Source organism: Durio zibethinus, chromosome 13 (assembly GCF_047325235.1).
Source record: "Durio zibethinus cultivar Kanyao isolate XHJ-2024 chromosome 13, ASM4732523v1, whole genome shotgun sequence".
NCBI classification, from domain to species: domain Eukaryota; kingdom Viridiplantae; phylum Streptophyta; class Magnoliopsida; order Malvales; family Malvaceae; genus Durio; species Durio zibethinus.
The window spans coordinates 4,805,776-4,828,456 of record NC_143174.1 but is presented as its reverse complement, the minus strand read 5'-3'; the positions used below and the strand labels follow the sequence as shown (position 1 = coordinate 4,828,456).

Sequence of the window (22,681 nt, the reverse complement as noted above, 5' to 3'; positions counted from 1 at the left end):
TGATTATATACGAATAAACAATTAAACACGATTAATTTATTTATTTAAACCAAAAATATATATTTAAATTAGTATTTAAATGAAAAATTATTTAAAATTAAATATTTATAATCTATTTAAATTCTAAAATGATATGATAAATACGATTAGTAATTTATTTTTTTAAATAAACTAAAATAATTTTTAAAATTTTTTTATATTATGAATAATGTCTTGTCTTAAGTATGTCATTATTATTTGACATAAACACGATACAAATAATATCATAACATGATTAAGATACGAAATATGATTACATTCAATTTATACTTGATTTTTTTATATATTTTTTTATCTTATCGTATATAAAATTATATAATTTATCCTCCATATTTTGATGCAATGGTTAAAGAAGTTTTATGAAAATATAGAAATCTTACTTTTGAAGCATGATTTTTTCTCTTTTTCTCCTTATGAGAGTTACACCCTCCCTTGAAAAAAATATAAAAATAGAACGCTTTAGAAGATCTCACCCATAAAAAATGGTGGGTAAATTTTTTATTTCTATTAAAAATTAATTGATCCATAACAACAAAATTAGACAAAAATTATTCATTTATCATGAAAAAGTGATAAATTGAATCTCATTTGACCTTATTATAACTTTCCATGAAAATGAAATCAAATTTTAAATATCACAATTATAAGCCCAATAAATATTCAGTCTATAACAAATTATTATAATAGCTGTTAATACTTAAATTTTTTTAATTTATTGTAATATAAATAAAATTTATCATGTTTTTCTTTAAAATTTATGTTTGTTATTTTTTTATTATAATTATGATTATGATTAAAAAAAATTGTGATAAAATTATAAACATAAAAAAGATAAAACTTAAACCAATGAAATTAAGAGAATAAGATGAAGTTGGAGTCCAAAAAGTGAGGACCAAAATGAAATAATTTTTAAAGTTTTCAAGGCCAATGTATAAAACTACAATAATATGTTTAGAACAACAAAATTTGAAAATAAGAATTTAAATCATAAATCATAAATCACAAGTCATCTCTCTCCAACATATCGACGCTGCCGCCCCCGCCGCACGGCGCACAACCATCGATTACCAGTCCGGCTATATCTTTTTCCAAGCTCTTTCAGGTATGCTCTGATACTTTCAATCACTTAACTATTCATTTCCTTTTTCTTTCAAATACTTTAATTGGTTATTTTTTGCTGCCATATGGTAAAATTTATCACCGCATTTGAACTGAAGAATCAAATCTTTCGTTTTCTATTTTTAATCTTTGGGCCAAACAAAGAGATGGATGCGGAGGCAAATGGAGCAGAGCAAACCCCTACAGAAACAATGCAGGAGACTGTTGAGGAACTGCTTGAGGTTATAAACTTCATCCATTATTTCTTTTTGTTTTGGGGTTTAGGGTTTAAGGTTTTCTTCTTAGTAGTAAGTAAGTTAGGAGTGTTAAAATATTGAAAGGAAAGGAAAAGATAAATTTTATTTACTAGTGTGCTTGGTAGGAATGGTTTTTTTTTTTTTTTTTCTATTTGTTTTTTGGTATGGTTGGTAAGGGAGAGGAAAGAAAATGAAAAGATTGTTTATGCTAATTATTACTAGCATTGTGTTTCAATTGTAACTCTTCAATATTTGCTGTTCACTTAGCAGTTAGAACTTCATAATCAAGTTAAGTTGTATGTTCTATGTTTCATAGGCTGCGCGATATGACGATATCGATGATCTTAAAAAACTAGCATCTACGGGTGTCTCGCTTGATTCTAAGGATTCTCAAGGCCGAACAGGTTCCTAATTATTTTATGGCTTCATTGCTCTTTGAATTTACTTTGATTATTGATCGTCTCTTCCTCACATCTTACTAGTTGCATGTTGCACTTAATTTTCTTGAATACAATTTGTGTATGTTTATCATGATAGGTAAAAATGTGGTTTGTCTGTTAGTTTTTATTTGGGTGATGGTGGTGTCTCAAACCTAGCCGTGTATTCGTGTTTTGAATTATTTGCAAGTTGGAGTCATGTTGACGAGATCAGAGTCTATTATTTAGATAGGAACTGTTTGACATGAGCTAAAAGGAAATTGCATCATGCCTTTGAGATCTAAAATGAGCCCAACAGAGATGATTTTATAATTGCTTGAGCTACAGTTTCTGGAGTTTAGATGGCCAAACACAACTAACTAGGTTTCGGATTGTGGTTGAACTCTACTTGCTGAACTTGGATCATGGTTGAGCTTAATTAAAGCCTCGTTGAATGTATTTATATGTAGTTTGATCTTCAATCAAGTCCAAGCTTAGACAATTGAGCCCAGTTTGCCTTAATTTTGACAAGTTGCAACTTTTGTTTTGGATTATTTACGTAACTATTATGAAGTCACATTTTGATTGCTCATAAGGAGTCATCTATCATTTTTAATGTATTCAGATTAAAGGTCAGATGAACATCAGAGGATGAAAAGAAGCTTTGCGTCATTTAAGATGTCAATCAATATGACAGTATCAATCTCAGCATTATTGTTCTTCCCTGTCTACCAGCTGCTATCATTGCCATGACCAACAATCATGATTATGACATTGTTTGAACCATTGGCAATATCACCTCCATATAACCAGCTCAAGATTCTCATCATTATATCACTGCCAGATTAAGATTACATTAATATCAGTTTTTGATTTTTTTTTTTTTGAAGAGACACTATATTTATTACAAGCCTACTCACTAAACTCTAAAGCACAAGTCTATACTTCATATATTATAGGACTTTAGTTGATGGACTTTTAAATCCCATCATTTTGTCAATTTTTAGGAAAATAATATGTTTTTCAACCAAAATGTAAGAATTTGGTATTTCCTTCTTTTTGTTCTCTTGGTTGATCATTGTGCTAATTTATAGAAATTTCTTTGGCATTTTGGTCTTCATGTGTGCATTTTAGTTGCTGCTATTGTTCTCTGTTTGCTATTATTTAAAAAGAAAATTTATTTGTGTATATTTCACTAACTGCTACTGTGATTTTTTATTGTAGCACTTCATATGGCTGCAGCTAATGGACATCTTGATATTGTGGAGTATCTCATTGGTAGTGGAGCGGTAAGAAACTTGTCTTATGAGTATTTATTTTTGTGGTTATTTTAATATGCATCAGTTGGCTCTAGTTGCTGAGTTTTCTGAAAGACTTTAGCATGTGACTGAATACTTGAATAAAAGAATAGGCTTGTGCCATGTTTCGGACATTTAATTATATTGAAAATAAGAGAAAACAAAGGGTCTATTATTCGATTAATTTCAGATATTTAATAGACTATCATGATGTTGAAGCAGAAGCACCATCCATGTTGTAAATAAATTTGGAATAAATTAGTATAAGAGTCATTTTAACTTCCTCTTTTTTTCTTTTTTCTTTTTTTTTTGGGGGGGGGGGGGAGCGTGGGATGGGTGGTTGAGTTTGGAGCATACAGTAAATGGAAAATAAAATATGTAATTTTTAGGTCATTTTAACCCCATCATCCTAATCAATTTTGATCTCTTTCTAAGATCTAGGGCTGCACATGCGCCAGAAGAGCTGAATTTTTATTTTCCTTTTGGGTTGAGGGTCCAAAGATGAGGTAGTAGGGAACAGGAGAGCTTACAACAGAATGTGAGATGATGCGGAAATAATGCATAAAGCCAAGGAACCCTAGATCCTGTTGATCTAGAGGTTATGGGTTCATCTTTACATTGGCTTTCACAGGCTCTACTTTTAAAGTTTAAGAAGGAAAAATAAAAATACTTGAAATTATTAGAGAGTGAAGGAGAAACATTACGTTAGCGAAAAAAAAAAAGGGAGAAACATTACATTGATTTTTTTGGAAAAAAAGGCAAAAGATATACTATCCATACCAATAGGCATCTTGCCCAGGAGTTCCCACAGTGCAAGCTTCATGGATGGAGGGGGTGGATAATGAAGCAATTATTCCCTCCATCTACAAGACATTAGGCGAGCAAGTTACTAGATAACCTTTTTAGGACAGTTTCAACTTTCATACGTACCTACCTACCTACCTAGGGTTTTTGGTGTAGGAGGTTAAAAATAGCTGCAATTGATGACTTACTTGTAGGATGATCTTCTTTCCAAGAAGGATAGAAGATTTTGTTAATAAATTCCTTTGCTAGCAATTTAAAGGGGAATTGTTTGAAATACTTGGGTCATTTCTTGAAGGGATTTGATATGCCTAAATTGCAAGTTTTCTTTTCAACTTCAAGAAGTCCAATTGCAAAACCCCTTTTTGGTTTTTCTCCATCCAGTTCTTCAGACGCCTCTCTCTCTCTCTCTCCATAACTTCTGGTCTTAGCTTTTCCTGTCTTCCTCTTCACACTTGATTAAAAATTATGCTTGCTTTTCCTTTTCTGTTGGAAATCTCTAAATCCTTTTTAATCTTGCTCTCATGATTGATTTCTTCTTGGATGTATCCTTCCATCGCCCTCTCTTGCCCTGTTGTCTATAAAAACACGACAATGGTGGCTGCTCCTTTTTGTTTTTGGTCTTTCTCTTGAATTACTTTAATTGAGATTGGCTGCATTACGTTCAGTCCCTTTCGTAACAGAGACACGGACATACATATATGATGACTATGAATGGATTAGTGTTTATCTAGCAATTGTTTCGAAATCCTATTGTTATCTTCCTCTGCTTCTAGACCTCTTGTATCCATATTATTGACATGATTTTAGCTTGGTCAAAGTAAAATCTTTTTTTACCTTCTTTTTTTTGTCTAGAAAAATTCCGCCAATAAGGTGTTTTATATTTAAATTTGGCAAAAGATAATTGTACCTGCAAGCATAGTGTTGGGTATAATTAAGTATTATGAAAAGTTTCAAAACTCTCTTGATTAGCAACAGCAGAAAGGATTTTCCGTGAGTGTATAAATTAATTATACATTATATGGGTTTTATTTGCTTTATGGGTTGAATTAGTTTCATGTGTCATGTAGTTTTGTTGGTTGGTGCAATTTTATGTTTTGGGTTTGATTAATGTTTTCACCAACAGAATCTTACTTTGAAAAGCAATTATCCAATAGTGAATTTCAAAGTTTTGCAACTTGAATTGCAGTATTAAAAAGTTCAAGAAAATATTCTCATACCTTATCCAAGCTCAGTTTCTGGCCAAAAGAAAAAACTCATAGCTCAGTTTAAGAGACTTTCAGGACTCATGGTCATAGAAAACAAATTTTGTTGTGAATAAAAACTAAAGTAGGTTTTAGTGAGAAGAATTTATAAGTTAATAGCGAAAGTTTTATGGGGAGAATTAAAGGTGTGGTTTGTTTGGTAATTTTAAATTCTCACAATGCATATTTAGGGGCTGAGCTGATTTTGGATTCTGATAGTAGTTTAATGAAGTGGACTAGAAATTGTACTCTTGGATTTAGAACTTTGGAAACTGGATAGAATAACAAGGCCCATGACCATTTGCATTGAAGTGTCTATTACACTTTATTGGAGAATGTGGGCTTTGGAGCAAGATAGGTGTGGGTTAATTTAAGAAACTGTGACTTCTGTAGTTGATGATGTTGAGGTTTTGAAAGCATTTTTTCAAAGGAGGATCGTTTATTCTTTCTAAGAGCATTGTAGCCAACAAGCTATCTAACCAATAACTTTTATGTCTCTTTAAAATTTTGATATGAAAAGAAGATCAAAGAAGTTAAATGCCATTTGGTTAAATTGGATTGAAGAGTGTTCTCCAATTCAAGTAGTTGGCATATGAGTGAGGTGTTGTGGGTAGAAGATGAATATTCAAGGATTAATTTATATAGCAGTTTAATGTTCTTGGTGAAATTGTGATTAAAAGCAAATACTGTTATTTGGAACCTTATTTGCTACAAGTAGAATTTTACAATTGATTGTCAATTATTATCCATCCAATTTTGATATCAAGTAGATTCTTGATGGAACCCTCTCTATAGATGTTCAATGTTCATGTAACGTAGAATTAAAGGGTTTTTCTTCTTTAAGGTAGTGTTTGGAGTAGGGTGATTACTCAAAAATCATGGTGATCTATACATGGTAATTAGATCACTATTTTTGGTAAGCACTCGGTTATCCTAAATGGTAGTGATCTTGGATCATTGATAGTAATTATATCACTGTCTTAGAGGGTGATTTAATTCCTATACAAAAGGGTGGAAAATATTTTTTTACCGAGGTAAAGTGATATGTAAAATTAATAATAGTCAGTATTACTCATTTAATATGTAAATTAAAAATTTGCTTTCTCTTAAACTTGTAATTATTTTATAATTATATTTTTTAATATCTTCAAACTAACATTCATTGTAACAAATTAAAAAATAATTTGTATGTTTTTTATTTTTTAATATTTTATAAATAATTTAAAATTTTTTTCTTTATTATAAATTTTACAAATTCGATTTATTTTTTAATTCAAATATATATATTTTTACATAATTTATATTGTAAAATTAATTTATCTATCAAAAAATACATTTTTTTAATTTAATAATTTAATTCTATTTTATATAAAATAAATAAAATATTGCTAATATTTTACAAATGATTATCTTTAAGCAATATTAAAATTATTAATTTGTGTAACATTACAATATGCATGGTTATTTTTGTGCTTTTAAACAAAATAATGTTTTATTTTTAGTAATACTAAACACAATGATCTTTAATTTTTAAAACTTAATTATTGTTAACCAAACAAAATAATTTCAAATTATGAATGATAAGATCACTTTAATAATAAGATCACCTTGGTGATTACATTACTATGGTGATCTTTCAAAAATTATAAACTCTACCTAATGATAAACATAATACCAAATAGTGTAGGTAGTAGTCAGTCTGCTGTCATGCTTTCAAATTTTTGTGTGGCAATAAACTTATTACCTTTCTACGGAGGAGGATCTGGGAGGTCAGTCTCTACTAAAATTTCTTCTTGGCTTGGATGGAAACAGTTTTTTCCATGTATTTATTTGAGCCTAGCTTATTGAGTATTATTGCTTCCATATTTCTTGTTAAAGGTCACAACGAATTATCCTACTTTAAAAGCTGCCTTTATTGTATCTTTAGCATTTATTATTTATCTTTTTTGGAGCATCTTGTTTACATTTTGAAGCTTCTATATGATCAGGATGCTAATGCTTGTAATGTGGAGAACAATACCCCTCTTCATTGGGCTTGTCTCAACGGTCATGTTGAGGTAAATTATTATTGGTCCTGTTTGCTGTAGTCTGCCACTTTAGTTATTCTTGTGCAATGTTTGATTTATTCTATAAATGCTGGTGACAGGTAGTTAAGAAATTAGTTCTATCAGGAGCAAATGTAAGCCTTCTAAATACGTGAGTTATTTATGATGTCAATATTGAGTTTAGTAATTCTTTGTTCGAGTTTTTTTTTTCTCCTTCCAAATACATGATTATTTCTGGAACTGGGTTATGAGCAGGCATGAACGGACCCCAATTGATGAAGCTGTGAGCATGGGAAAGATGAATGTTATTGATGCAATTAATGCCGCAAAGGCAGAATTGGAGTTTACTGGTGTCACTGTTTCCTAATATTGGACTTTCATATTGGAAGCATCGGTTTAAAGTGTGAAAAGTACGCATCTTTTCTCATATAAACTCATGAGTTCATTTATAATATAATTATCTTCCCCTCCCTCCGGTCCCTGATATTACAAAATTTTGGTGACTGGCAAAGTGGCCCTTTAATGGCTGTCTTCTGACTTTGCTTAAATACTTATGCTTAGTAGTTGTTTTATACGAAAGATCTATGTGTTAACAAGAACATTGTATTGCCCTTTCCCACAAGAAGCATCCCATTATGCTTGGCAAAACCAAGTGATGCTCATTCAGGAATATAGGGTAGAACATGGTGGCATTGAACTCTTGTTTAGTAATTGAAAAACAGAATTGTGCAGCATCAGACTTCTCTTTGTGATATATATATATATATATATATATATATATATTTCAATGTTGGGAGCTTTTGATTGATTAGTTATCATATAAGATAAAAAGTAGTCAAAAGTTTGTGCTGGAAGATACTGTTTTCTGCATCTCAACTCTCAAGTATGATAACCTTCTCATTATCTTTTGCCTAATCATTTGTCGACAAGCAACAGTTGTGTTTTTTTCATTTCTGACACGATTAGGGAATTATTCTAGTGGTATTGTGCGACCCCGATTTGTTCTTGAGGTGTCATCCTTTTATGTTGTGGAAAGTATTCATGATTGCAACCAACCGCTATCAAACTTGTTTATTGCTTATGTCCAAATCCATCCCACCAAAATAATGGTGGTCTTTATGAAAAGAAAGGGGTTAGGTATCTACTGCTACTTGAAATATAATTTATTGAAATTAGAGATTCTGTGTTTAACAATTATCGGATTATATATGGACATGACCATTTGTGTATTAATATTGTATATTTTTTTGTCAAATACTCGTAAAATATAAAAATTGTTATATCAATTACGATTTTTTTTTTTAATTTTTGTCAATTTCATGCAGGTTTTGTTAAAATTTTAAATTAAATTATTTTCATATCCTTTGTTGGTGTCGATTTTATTTCATGTTATGATATTTTGTTTGAAATTATCATAACTAATTATATATATTTAGGCCCTGTTTGGTGTATAGGGTAATGGATAGAAAAAGATAATTATCTTGTATCATATTTAATTTATATCTAAAGAGAGGAATAAAGATTGTAAAGAGGATTAATATTCTCTTAGCTTAAGATAATTCAATCATCTTCAAATGAATATTATTTTTAATCTATAAGTTTAAATTTATGTCTTATTATATCTTTAAAAATTACATTAATAATTTAAATTAAATAAATTTGAGGAAGGATAATTTTGATTAATAAATAAATTGTTTTATCTTAATCATTACACATATCAAACTTAAAATAAAATGATATTATTTATAATATCATCTTATTTTATTTTATTTTATTTTAATTTTATATACCAAACATAATTTAGTGATAATTTGCCTGGCAATATATGCATGCAACAAAATGTTTGTCAGAGAATTTAGATAAAACCCTAATTTTGTTACAAGCGCAAAACCTAGTTTGAGAGAGATGTTTCAGGAAAATATTTAAATTAATTATTGTCTTAGTATCCCTAAAATATTTTGTATTCCATGATGGAACAATGAATCATAATGTTCCACTCAACAACAATCGTAAGGATCGAATCCTGCAATTCTATGCGTATAAATGCGTGTTTAAGATTAAAAAAGACAAAAAGAAACGGCATTGCATGGCAAGTGTAATTTGCAAGCTTCCAACATTGTAAAATATGTTAACAGTGGCTAATAATTTTGATTAGCTTACGGCGTTGGAAATACGGGATATTCCAATCATAATATTAAGCAAATGCTGGAAAGCAAAATTCGTCAAGCGAATTGAAGAAAATGCAAGGAATCAATCGTGCAAGGAATCAATCAGTTTTCCCTTATAAAAGCACGCCCCGACACCAAGTCTTCGTCCTCCTCCCTCTGGGCCCCCATAAAGGACAAAAAAAAAATTTTTAATCATAATTTGAAGATAAAAGAATTATAAATAATAAATTTTAAATTTGTAAAAATTAATTAAATTAAATTTGAAGTTCATTACCTGAAGTTCATTAAATTTTAAACTTGCATGGATAAATAATCATCATTTTTCTCTTAACCTATTATTCAACCTATTAAAAAATTTAAAACCGACTTGAATATTTGATTCGATAATATATATTTTCCTTCGATTTTATATTTATATTTATATATATATAATATTTACTTATAGAAGTATTATCACTGATGAAAATTTTAGCCGAAAATGCCTGAGGTGTGCCTGACGGATGCATATGCTTGCACAGGCCAAAATGCCTAAGAATAACTTTTTAATGTATAACATAACGTTAAAACAAAGGCCTGCTGCTGCAATGAATTTTGTGTTCGTGGAAAGGGCGTTAGGTGTCTGGTGAGGGTTGTGGCTGTACCTTGGACGGGACACAGAAGAAATAAAAAATTAAAAAAAGAAGGAGAGATACTAGTTGACAGAATGCATTCAACTTGGCCAACAAAGCCAACCCCACAACCACAACCATTACAAATTTGTACAGATTCTCATTTGGAAACAAAAATCATTATACAAGTTTTTTATAATTAACTTGCATCTGAAACAATTGTACAAAGATTTTCTTCCCATCTCCCATCCCGAAATGGACCCAAAAGTAAAATGATGCTCACAGCTATTTGTGGAAACTGTCACTTTGGAAATATGAAACTTTAATTTTTGTTCATTGGCATGGAAAACCCTTTTGTAAAATGAAAGCTCCCTTCCACGCTGAACAGATTAAAGGAGTGCTTGATAAAAAAGCATAGGCACAAAATACAAAAAACGAGATTCATCACAAGTCACAACCATTGCCAAGTTGTTAGATGGAATCGTAGTACCTTCTTTTTCTTGGGACATGAAGAAGCAGTATTACTTAAGCAAGCAGACACCCTATATGACACTTTTATTTCCTGTGTAGTAGTAGTAGTAATAATAGTATGTATTTGGTGCATCCTATCATGGGCAACGGTTACGAAGAGAACATACAATACTTAGCAAGAGTAAAATATGTTTTACACATCTTAAACATATGTTAATTCAAGCCTGATTTCACATCATGTTCTTAAACATGTTCCAACTTGCAAGGCACCATGATTGCTTATAATTTATGAACATCCTGCTTACGATAGGCATAGGCACTTCATTATGTACTTCCATGACTTAATGGACTTCAAAGACAAGCTCTTATAACTATTATTACTTGAGAACACAGCTAGCAATAGAAGAAAACTTTTTCCTCAATCCTTCAAGGGTTATAACAGGTCAGTAGCAGAATTCAAACCAATAATAATATCTACAGAAAACATTTTCATCTACCTACCTATTTGAATTGATAGACAGGCTCGGTACAGTTTTCAATCCATCTTTCATTATTGGGGGAATTCAATAAGTAATTACCATAATCTCGCTATCTTTCTTTTTCTGAAGAACAAAAATCTGGCTCTACAAAGCGTAAGATTCAAAGATGTGATTCAACATTCATTCAAGTAACTAACAAGATCTAATACCGATCTTCTAGAATGCTTTACAAGAACTACAGCTACAAACACTAGACCATAAGACTACTAGAGTTTTCAGCCTCTATGCATAAATGGTGCTCAATCAATAAATGAATGAAGCAACTGCACTGGCCGAAACAACCATGCAAATTTATCATGTAGTAACTGGGAACACTTTCATAGGACTTTAGATAAGATCATAGCCGCATGATATCAATAATAAGTACTCATCAGTACTTAGATGCTTGGCAACCAGAAGTGGTCCATGTGCCAAGTAGACATATTTAACTTAAAAGTCTAACCATTTGTCCAGGCTCTCAACATACAATCCATCAAGCGGTTTCAGTAGAATTTCTTTGAAATTATAAAGTTGTCCACCAATATTTGATTGTTAAAACAAGATCATGCCTTAATGAAAGTAGATTTTCCCAAGAAAATATACCCACGAAAAGTTGTAAGGACCCTAATTTAAAAGTACAGTAATCACCTGCTAGAGTAATATTTTGCATTTAAATTGGAGACCAAAGCAGAAACTGAGAGATATCAAGGCAGGAAACAGAAATCATCTAATTATCATGAAGAAACAAATGAGCGACTCTTTAATATCAAGGCAATGGGAGGCTCATACTGTTGAGATGCAAGTAGAGAGAAAGGAGATTAAACGCACACCACATGTTGGTTTATTATATTCACCAAAAACATTACCGACTATAAAACTTATAAACTTGTCACTATTTTTGAGTGGACAATAAAAAAACCGGTTGCATGTGAAATGAGCAATTAATTAATTTCAAATCACCAAACAATTCAAAGTACCAGGTTGAAATGCAGCAGATATTCCTAGCATCATGTGCTGTCTGCTGCTGTGTTCACGCACAATTCATTCAGATTACACAAAAAGGTCAAGAAGAATTGCACCCAATTATAATAATGTTATAGCTAACTAGCTGCATGCCAACAAAAACAAGAGACAAACAGTGACGTAGAGACAAATAAGGAAAAGAAAACTTGATGCCAAATGAAGATCATTTATATAAGGGAGAATACACAAACAAGCACTCCCTCAGAGATACATGCTTCAATTTGATGCATTCCGAGATGGAAAAGGAAGCTAAGAACCTCCTACAGTTTTTACTTATGTTTTTAAAGCTAAGAGCTGTAAATTTCCAGCTTTTGTCATCTAAACTCTCAAAAGATGGTGATTAAATGATACACTCTTTAAGTAACTTGTAAAAGGTAAAGCTTAAAAGTTTTTTTAAGCCATTTTCTTTCCATATGCAGTAACATGTAGAGAAAAAGAAGATAACATTAATCGTATAAAAAATTTTAAGATAAAATGAATGCCTTTCCTAATGCTTTCAGCATTGAATGACAAATATACTTACCAGAAATTGATCAATAGCCAATCTTGATAATTTACTAAGTGCAGTAGCTTGAAAAGAAAACGAAGATTCCTACAAAAATGTGAAATCTGAAAGGAATATAAAAGGTAAATTCCTTCCTAATGCTTCATCAGCAATAAAGAACTTACTTGTCAGAAATAGTTCAGATAGGCTACACTAGCTAGATTATCACTTTCTAACAACATAACAGTTTATTAGTCATGGAAATTTTAGAGATGCAATTAATTAGTGTAAACAAGTGTAATACAAAGTATGTCCTAGCGAGGAGGATATTTAATAGCAAAATTCCAGAAACATATGCATAATTCAAAACCAATCAATAAATCATCAAACTTGCAAAATCTTTCACACTCTTAACATCTTCATCATCTACAACAACCAACTAATTCAATATAAATCTTCAACCTCTAACCGATAAGAAAATCTTGCAAACAATAATTCCATCTTTCTGGATAATTCAGCTTGAGAGTCATATGTACAGACAGTAGCAAGGATCAAGCACATGCCAGTTCTTGACAAGGATATAAAATATAGTAATATACCCTAGATTCCAAAAGAAGTAAAATGCAAAACAAAAGAGCAGAGAGGTGGATATTGTCATGTTCATAGATATTTAGTGTCTGATATAGCTGAGAAGTGCTTCAAACAACAACGAAACTGTCTCTTCTCAACACACATGGTTTAAGAAGTGGTACGCAGCATTTTAGATTATTGGCATAAAATACAGGTAAATATAGAAAGAAAGAATGATAATGCAATCCACATGATGAAATCCACCTATTACTATAATATAGGCAGACATATAAAGGAGGAAACTTGCCAATGGGGGGAAAGCAAGACCTAAACAACAATTTTAAATACATGCCTCATCTTATTTTAATCCACATTAGTCAACATTTATAAATAAGATTATAGGCAAAAGATACATAAATTTGCAGCATCTTGGGGGATAAAGTATCATTAGAAGCCAAACAGACATTTCCAACATCCATTATCCTGGTTTTCTCAAGTGCATACGTAAGAGCCAGAAGAAAACCCACATACTGATAGAATATTGCACAAATATCTAATACATTGCATACTTTTCGTTCACAAGAAAAGTAAACATGTATTCAATTAATCAAAATGCAGGAATAGCTATATTAGCAATTTCACTTAATAAAGCCTATAGTGCATGCAAGTAGAATCTATGTCTCCAGGGACAGCTGGGGCAATGGGTGCAGAATTGAGCATCAATATTCTACCATGTAAAAAATAGGCATGATTAAAATATAACATACAAGGATTGGATACAGTCTGGGGTCGAAACTTAGGTAGGGAACATTTCTCATACTATTATAATAGAAGAGGCAAGTACATCAAGCATAAATGGATGCATGCAATTGCAGGCTTGTCCACATTGCAGAAATGCCACAGCAATAAAGTGGGCCGACAGCGACATCCATGCAATGCTCTTTCTTCTTTGGCAATGAATGATGGCGACACAACAACTACTTCTCAAACTAAAGTCTAAAGCAGCACAATAATCATAAATTCCACATTTACTTCTGGTTCATTACAAACCAAAAACTAAAGCAGCGGAAATGAGAGCTGCAGGAATATTATTTTAGATCTCATCATGAATGCCATGATCAGAATGATACAAGAGAGAGAGGAAGAGAGAAGAAAACAGAAACAAATGATTTATTCATAGAGAATTTTTCATAAGAAATTTATCACTTTGCACGAAAAAATAGTGTAAACACACAAAGTAAGGTTCATAACACAAAGTCTTTTGATGATGAAAAACGCTTTACACTGTAGATTTCACCTTTGCCAAACACATCTTTAATGAACAAAATGAAGAAGGAAAAAAGAACGCAACAACTTCAAGAAAGCGAACAGATTTTATCATCACAGATTTTGAAGAATTAATATTGTCTACTAGTGCAGGATCTCTTGTTCTTACCTTTATTTTCTATGATATGTAATTCGGTACAACATATATCCTAATAATGTAAGAAAATGTAGATTCGTTGACAAGATGATCTGAGTGCAATTTCAAAGGCAATTAGACATAACAAAAATATAAAAAGGACAAAGACAGTTGAAATCAAAGAAAGACATGAGTTAATAAGGATACAAACCCACAACAAGATCGAAACAAAATCCTATTAATAATTAGTAGGCAGCAGAAATACGAATTAGACTACAATGCATCCCACGAGTCCATCAATCCACTATTTTTAACTCGAAAAGATGATCTCAGTTTATTGGATTACCAAAACCTGCACCACCAAGCAAGTCACCTCCAGTGGCTGCATAAACTTCAGAAGGATCAAGCACAGGAGACGATGACCCCCCATTTCTTCCACTCCCTCCACCAACACCACCACCTAAATGCAATTCAGATATATTAGGGAACCCATCTCTTCCTTCAACTCCTTGGTCATAAAGAAGCCCTTTGAATATATGTCCGTCAATCTTAACAACTGCTTGATATGCATACTCATCCTCCCCATCCTCAACTGCTGTCACTCTTACACACTTGAATACCGCTGGTGCACGTACTTGCCCCGGCAACGTCTCTTTAAAACCTGCATCTGCATATACAAAATTCAGCAAAACCCTACTCAAATTCACCCGGCTCCAAAAACAACCCTAAAAAAAAAAAACAAATCTTTCTAAACCCTATCAAAAAAACAAATAAAGCTAAAAAGAAAGAACATAAAAAACCAACCACCGAAAGAGAAGCAAAACAACAAACCTTGGTGATTTGAGCTATTGTCAAAGCTTCTAGGAGGAGTAGTATTTGAAGTTGATGTATGAGAAGCGGTTGTAGTCTGTGAAGTTATAAGTCTTGGTTTCTTGGCTCCAGAAGTGGACCCTGATGAGCCGGCACCAGCAGTAGTAGCTGCAGCCGCCATGAGCTGACGCTCTCTTCTCCTAGTAGCAGGTACCCACGTGCTCTTCACGTGAGTAGGGCAATCAAAACCCCGACTTTTACAACATGTTCTACATCTCCTATGGGTACAATCTTTCTTAGCTTGGTTTCCACAATCTTGACACGTTGCCCCTGAGCTTGAACCTGAACCACCATTCCCAAGCCCCATCCCACCGCCACCACTGCTTTGTATCAAATTCATAGAAGAATTATTGTTCTCAGGGACTGAAGATGGTTTTCTAAGAAAATCAGAAGAATTTTGATTCTGCCATAACTGCATAACACTGTGTTTGTTACGACCAATATTATTCAAGAGATCAGAATCTTCCACATTTTGTGGAGGAAAACATGGAGCTGCTGTAAGGAGTGGGATAACACCAACGCCAACGCCAACACCAAGTGTCGTGGATGCATTTGGACCGTTGATTTGATCATTTGCCATGATGGGATCTTGAGCATGGTGGTGATGATGGTGGTTGTGATGGTTAAAAGATGAAGCAGGAGCAACAACGACGAAATCCCGGAGACCAACCATCCCCATTTCGTGGGACACTCCGTAGTTGATTGGACGAGCTGAGGGTGGCCATTGAGGGCTAGTGGACCCAGGAGCAGCAACAGCCGCGGCGGCGTTAGCATTGAAGCCAAGAGAAAGGTCATCGGGGCCAGCTCGGATTGCTGTGGACGATGACGTCGCCCACTCTGCGAAGGCTCCTGAGTCTGACGGCAGCTGCCTTCTTGTGGTAGCCACAATGACAATGATAACAACAAAAATATATTAACAAAGATGTCTCCTTTGATTGTTAAAAATCCCAATCTTTACAAACATAAAACATAAATAAATTATAAGTGTAAAAGCCAATTTTTTTTAATGAAAAAGATACAAGGAAAAAAGATGTAGAAGTGGGGAAAGGAGCAATCTAAGAAGATTTCTATGTGGGTGTCATATGAGTTAGAGAGAAGGGGACGGTGGGGTCAAATTCTCTGAAATTGTAGCAGATGAAGATAAAAAGAAAGGGAAGGTTTTAGAAAGAGAAAGAAAGAAAGATCTTGTTTGTTGGGTGGCTTTCTAATTGGTGCAGCAGGCAGTAGTTTTTCTTTTGTTGTTGTTCTCCTTTGCCTTCTGCAATCTGCTGCTACTGAAAACAGTGTGTTCTTCTATTAGCTTACTAGTAGCTGCTGCTGATACTGGCACTTTGGCTTTTATTAGGGAAAAAAAGAGTCTGTGGGTATTGAGAGGGAGAGATGACTGAGGCACCTTCCAGTTAAGTCGGTAGATCATTAAAAAATAAAGAGTGGAAAAACAAAGGAAATTTTAGAGCCAAGCTGGTGCTACTGGACTTGTGCTGCTACTGCAGTGTTGTAATAAGAAAGAAAAACAAACAAAACAATATAATTAGTATCCATCGAATAAGCCTATAACGACCCTTTTCCTCTTTTCTTCTATTTTCTCTTTCTATATCTCTATCTTACTTGTGTTGTTATTTGTTGCCGACCTTTCTCTTCCAACCCCTTTCTCTCTCTCTCTCTCTCTCTCTCTCTCTCTCCATCATCGCCTTCTTCTCGACTTTCCTTTATCACACTCTTTGAATTTGGCTTCCTTCTTCATAGAAAGCGAAAACTGAGGTGGGTTGTTCTCAACCGCTCACTCTGCTTTCTCTCCCCAACAATCACACTCACTGTGAAAGAGTGGAAGAAAGAAAAAGGGTATAAAGACTTTTTGTTCTCTAGTTTTTGTAATTTTATGCCCTCTTTTAAATTCATACCACATGACACAATTCCTTTGGTTTTGCTTTGCTACAATGTGCGTGTGTGATCTTCCCTCTCCTTTCACTCGCGTCTACTCCTCTTTCATCTACAAAACAAATGAGTTTGGGACCCATTCCTTTAGCTCCTCTTGTATTGTTGCATGTAGTCCACGCTCCTTAGTTACCCAAAATTAAATTTGTTAACAAACATCGAGTTCCATTTGGCAAAAAAAAATTTATCCCAAAAGAAAAAAAGAAGGTCCTCATTCATGTCACTCCTCAATAAATCTATGTATCCGATCTGCTCTGCGTTTGGATTGGTTTTGTCAGAATGGAACGGCATGAAAGAGTGAAGACCCGCCTAGTTCTGTTTCAATTATTTTTCTACCTTGTAGTTTTTTTTTTTCTTTTGTGAATAAAAGGTGCATAAAAACAAAAGACCAACCCCAGCAGTTTTTAATTTTTTCATGCTTTATCCACAAAAATTTATGAGAAATTATTTGTCAATTGAATTTTTTAATTTAGCATGATTATAAATATACATAATCTATTTTTTTTATTTTTTAACATACTCTAAGGTAATATTTTATTCGTGTTGATTATTTAAAAAATAATGATCATTTATATATGATGATTAGATTATTGTATTAAATAAGTATATGATGATTCAATGTTATATTAATTTTATATTATCGAAATTGATTTAATTCTTATTTAAAAAGATATTTTTAGGTTATATAAAATTAATAATAATTAATATTATTTATTTAATATGTGGATTAAAATCTTATTTCTTCTTAAAATTGTAATTATTTTATAGTATAATTTTTATATTTTAAAATTAACGGTCTTAACAAGTTAAAAATTAATTTGTATAATTTTTTACTTTTTTAATGTTTTATATATAATATATTTTTTTATTATGGCTTTAATAAATTATTTTTATTTTCTAACTCAAATGTTTTTACATAATTTTATTAAAAAAATTAGTTTAGCTAATAAATAAATATATTTACTAATTTAATAATTTAATCATACTTTATTATAAAATAAATAAAATATTATTATATTTTATAAATTATTATTTTGTCAACATTAAAGTCATTAACTTCTATAACTATAATAATATATATGATTATCTTTGTATTTTTAAATAAAATAATTTTTAATTTTTAATAATATCAAAATCGATAACATTTAATTCTTGTAAATTAATAATGATTAATCAAAAAAATTGATTCCAAATAAAAAATGATAATATCACATCGATGATTACATTAGGTGATTTTAAATATGATACAAAGCGTTACTTAATAGATATGTATCATCACACTAATCTCGATCTATAAAATTTAAAAACTTCTTGATTAATATATGTTATAAGTTCTTAAAATTTAATTCAATTAATTTAATGATAGAGTTTTTTTTCTTCTCAAAATTTATTTTTATAAAAAAAATAATTTAAAAATAAAAATTTAACTGTATAAAATTGATATAAATATATTTTTTTTTAATTTGAAAAATATTAATAGTAGAGCTTTAATTATGAAAAAACAAGTGGACAATTTTCATTTGATAATTACATATGTCAACCATTTAATTTCAACATCTACCTTTGAACACTTTGATTTATTGCTGTGAAAAATAAGGTAATTTCCACGGTTATCAGGTGTTGAAAAGTTTTCTTGTTTTGTTAGGTATTGAAATTTAAAAAAATCATAAAATATTAGTATTTTATAATGTATCAATTCAAAATATTAAAGTTTGAAATTGCATTATTTGGATAATTATTTTTGGAAATAATTTTAAATATTAAAATTTTGATGAGATAAAAAACTAATTATAATAAAAAAAAATGATATTAGAGATAAAAAAAAAAACAGCAAAATACTAAAAAATATATATGTAATATGGGTACCATTATGTTTGTAAAAATAGACATTATTAATAATATGAAAATATTAAAAATATAAATTTTATTATGAGTTTTGTAATTAGAGTTGAAGAAAATAAAACTTGCATACAAAAAATAAATATAACAAATGCTGACTTCTTCTATAAAATAAAAAAAAATTCATAAATTTCACCTTTCTAGGTGAAATTTGAAAAGAGAATTTGTGTCCTTCAAAATTCTTCACTCAAATTTCAAAAATTTTGACAATTTTAATTTTTATTTTATCAAATAAAATAATTTCATTTTTAAATTTTAAAAGCTTCTATACAAATAAAATATTTTCTTAAAATCCCTCATCCAAACATACCTTCTCATAATATAATGTAGATTTTTTTAGTTATAGTAATTGATTTTGTTGATAAGTATTTTTAGGATACTTCAACAAAATCTTTAAAAAATCAATTTTCTAAAAATACTTGTTAATGAAATTCTGTAATAATTAAATTTTAATTTTTTGATAACCTCAAATCCTCAATCACCAAAAAAAAAAAATCTTCTTTTTTTATTTGAAACAAAGACTCAAACTTAATTCTGAATTTAAAAATATATAAACTTCATACTTGAGAAAAATTAATCCAAAATGCAAAGGATTGAATAAGTTCCATGAATAATAATAATTTTATAGTTTGCACCACATTATTATTATTTTTACTATTTCAAACAAGTTAACACATCTATGATCCATCCCTTATTTGAGTTCATGCAGCTACACAAGAGGGAGTGAAAGAGAAACTTGCGAGATTAATATCTACAAAAGTCAAACTTTTGTACATTATATTGAAATTAAATGTATATATGTACGTATATTAACAAATTCAATTAATAAAAGTTAATTATTAGCAGTAATTATGCTGGCAAATTTAAATGGAATTTATTTTTTTTTAAATGAAAAGAAGTAACTAATGGAATTTGATTAATGGGATCAATCTTAAAAGTACTAACGTAGTTAGGAATTTTTTAGTTGGTGTTTAATTTAAATATATTAAATTATAAAAAGTACCAATAACAATATAATAATATAAAAATATTTGAACTTTCATATCTAATTATAATTATACATTAATTTTTTTATCAATATTTTTAAATATATTATCGATTAATTTTTAAATTAGTTTGACATATTATTTGAGTTAGGTTTGATATAAAACTAAAAGTACTCATACTATCTTATCCAAAAAAAAATCTGAAACGCAGTCTAAATATCATTAAAATTCTTTGGATTTTGTTGCTCTTTGTAACGAATGATAATTGAAAAGTAGGAGAAGATAGTAAGCTTAAAGAAAAAAGAAGAGCAACAAGTGATTAAAATGGGGATAAGCTTTGGTACACTTTTGCTTTTGTTATGATAAATTTTGGTCTTATTTCGAACTCAAAGGCCAGTTATGCTTTTGTTGATAAGATGGTTAGGGCACGTGAATGAGAGAGAAAGAAAAAGGTTATGGGCACCATCTTTAGCACCCTTCGGCTAGGCCATTGGGGCCCCGAATCTCCCCTTCGGCCTCCTCCCTCAGTCACTTCACTCAACTCTCAAGGTTCATTCAATTCTTCATAAACACACCATTCCAAGTGTGTGACAAAGACTCTTTTCTAGAGCGCGCCCCCCCCCCCCCCCCTCCCCCACCCTTTTTTCTCTCCCAAAGTGTTGAAAGATTTAGAAGGTAAAACACCTAAAATTATAATTTAAAAATTATTTAACTTTTTAATATTTCATTATAATTATAAATATTCTAATCGATTCGAACTCGAACTTAAGTTCATTAGGTCTGATTTAATGAGGTCCAAATGATAAGCTCGAATGTTTATTTTTTATTTATTTTTATTTTACTTTAAGATAATAAGTATTAATTAAAAAATAAAAACAAAAAACAAAAAAAAGGTGGTTGAGGAGTTTAAGTCGGATTAAAGGTTGTAATTAAAATTCAAAAGCGATTGAAATCCCATTTGGTTAGGATTTTCGAATTTGAAAAACTCTACAAACATAGGCTTGGATACAAATAAAAAGCACACGAAAAATACAAAAAACAGAAGCTAAAAAAATGTGTTTATGAGAGCATAAGCAATTTAGAAATTTTAGAAATTTTTTTGAATTTTTGGTAGATTTTTTTTCTAAAAATTTTTTGAAATTTTTTCAGTTTCTGGTAAATTTTTTTGCACCGGTTGAATTTTTCGATGACTTTTTCGATGTCGATTGAATTTTTCGATGAGGTTTCATAAAATTCGATGAAAATTTCGATACCAATTGAATTTTTCGGTGATCATCTGATAAACCAACCCAGATTTCGAGGATTTTTTTTTAAATTCGATTGAAATTCAACCGGAGTTCGTCCGATTAGAAAAAGAATGAGAGAAAAAAATGGGGGAAAAGAGATAAAGGGGAGGGAGATCTGAAGCAGAAAGGCTAAATTTGGGCTATTTATACCCCCATCGAAACGACGTCGTTTTGGAGCTTAGTAAACCCCAGGATCGACACGTTTTACCATTCGAGCGACTCGATCCGAACGTTAACCCGCTTCTGACTTACTTTTCAGCCTCCTTTTATGTCTCAAGCCGAATCGTTTCAATCGCTGAGCCGAGCCGCACCAAATGTTTTTTTTTTTTTCATTTAGTTTCATTATTTATTTATTGATTATTATTTTTCCCTTATTTATTAACTAAATTAAAATAAATTATTTATTTAATTAAACATCATTTAATTTTCAATGATCTCTTTAAAATGAAAATATGAAAAAAAATATATTTTTGAAGGAAAGTTGAATGTACCAATTTTTTTTTAACATAAAAATTAAAAAAAATATTTTTGAGAGAAAGTTGAAAGTATCAATTTTTTTTTAAATAAATATTTTCAAAAATATTTTTAAAAAAAAGTTGAAAGTATCAATTTTTCTTGTATAAAAGTATGAGTTTTTTTTCTTATAAAACAAAAAAATGATCTATATCAAAAGTCAAATCATCATTCCTTTTTTCTTTCATATTTTTCTTTTCTTGAAATTTTTTTATGTTAATCCGACGATGAAGCTACTACAAAAGAAACAGTAATTTTCTTGTATACTCTTGAGGTGAGAAAATTTTCTTAATTTTCAACCAAAAGTATTAGAGTCAATTAAGAATAATTTTCAATAACTAATTACTTGATAAAATTTTAGACTTAATGGATAATGCGAAATCGAGTCGGTAGCATATTTCAATGGACACTGTGAGAGTGCTATAACATTTCTCACACGTAACCGAACTCTTGAACCTAGTTCTGTTTTCGTAGATATTGAATCTACCTTTTAAAGATACCTAAGTCAAATTTAAAACTTTTCTTTAAAAATTGACAGATTCAGTTAGGTGGTCAATCGCACCCAAACAAAAAAAATTGGTGGAGACTCCACAAGTCAATGTCAGCAATAGGTCCACGGATCTAGATGTTATGACAATAATTAATTAAATTTTTATTTTTTTATTTTAATTCAATTGAACTTTTAAATAGATAAAATTTAATCAATCACCCCTTAAATTACAATAAATTGAATCTTTAGAGAACTTTAGA

General features: G+C 30.7%; 2 protein-coding genes across 4 annotated transcripts; one reads left to right on the top strand and one right to left on the bottom strand.

Moving 5' to 3' along the window:
- The first annotated feature begins 989 nt into the window (after positions 1-989).
- LOC111303917 (uncharacterized) lies at positions 990-7,932 on the top strand. 2 transcript variants are annotated; one of them, XM_022900434.2, is made up of 7 exons: positions 990-1,141; positions 1,303-1,379; positions 1,711-1,798; positions 3,035-3,099; positions 7,142-7,210; positions 7,300-7,349; positions 7,454-7,932. In XM_022900434.2, the coding sequence occupies exons 2-7, from the start codon at positions 1,305-1,307 to the stop codon at positions 7,563-7,565; spliced, it is 459 nt and encodes a 152-aa protein (XP_022756169.1). In that variant the 5' UTR covers positions 990-1,141; positions 1,303-1,304; the 3' UTR covers positions 7,566-7,932. The 2 variants fall into 2 exon arrangements, with proteins under 2 accessions (XP_022756169.1, XP_022756170.1); XM_022900435.2 differs by having other exon boundaries at positions 997-1,141; positions 1,257-1,379.
- A 6,624-nt stretch (positions 7,933-14,556) lies between these two features.
- On the bottom strand, positions 14,557-17,306 carry LOC111303916 (protein LATERAL ROOT PRIMORDIUM 1-like). Of its 2 annotated transcripts, none has more exons than XM_022900431.2 (2): positions 15,274-17,306; positions 14,557-15,109 (listed from the first exon to the last, which is right to left on the bottom strand). In XM_022900431.2, the coding sequence occupies exons 1-2, from the start codon at positions 15,989-15,991 to the stop codon at positions 14,772-14,774; spliced, it is 1,056 nt and encodes a 351-aa protein (XP_022756166.2). In that variant the 5' UTR covers positions 15,992-17,306; the 3' UTR covers positions 14,557-14,771. The 2 variants fall into 2 exon arrangements, with proteins under 2 accessions (XP_022756166.2, XP_022756167.2); XM_022900432.2 differs by having other exon boundaries at positions 14,557-15,103; positions 15,274-17,176.
- Positions 17,307-22,681: the final 5,375 nt, after the last annotated feature.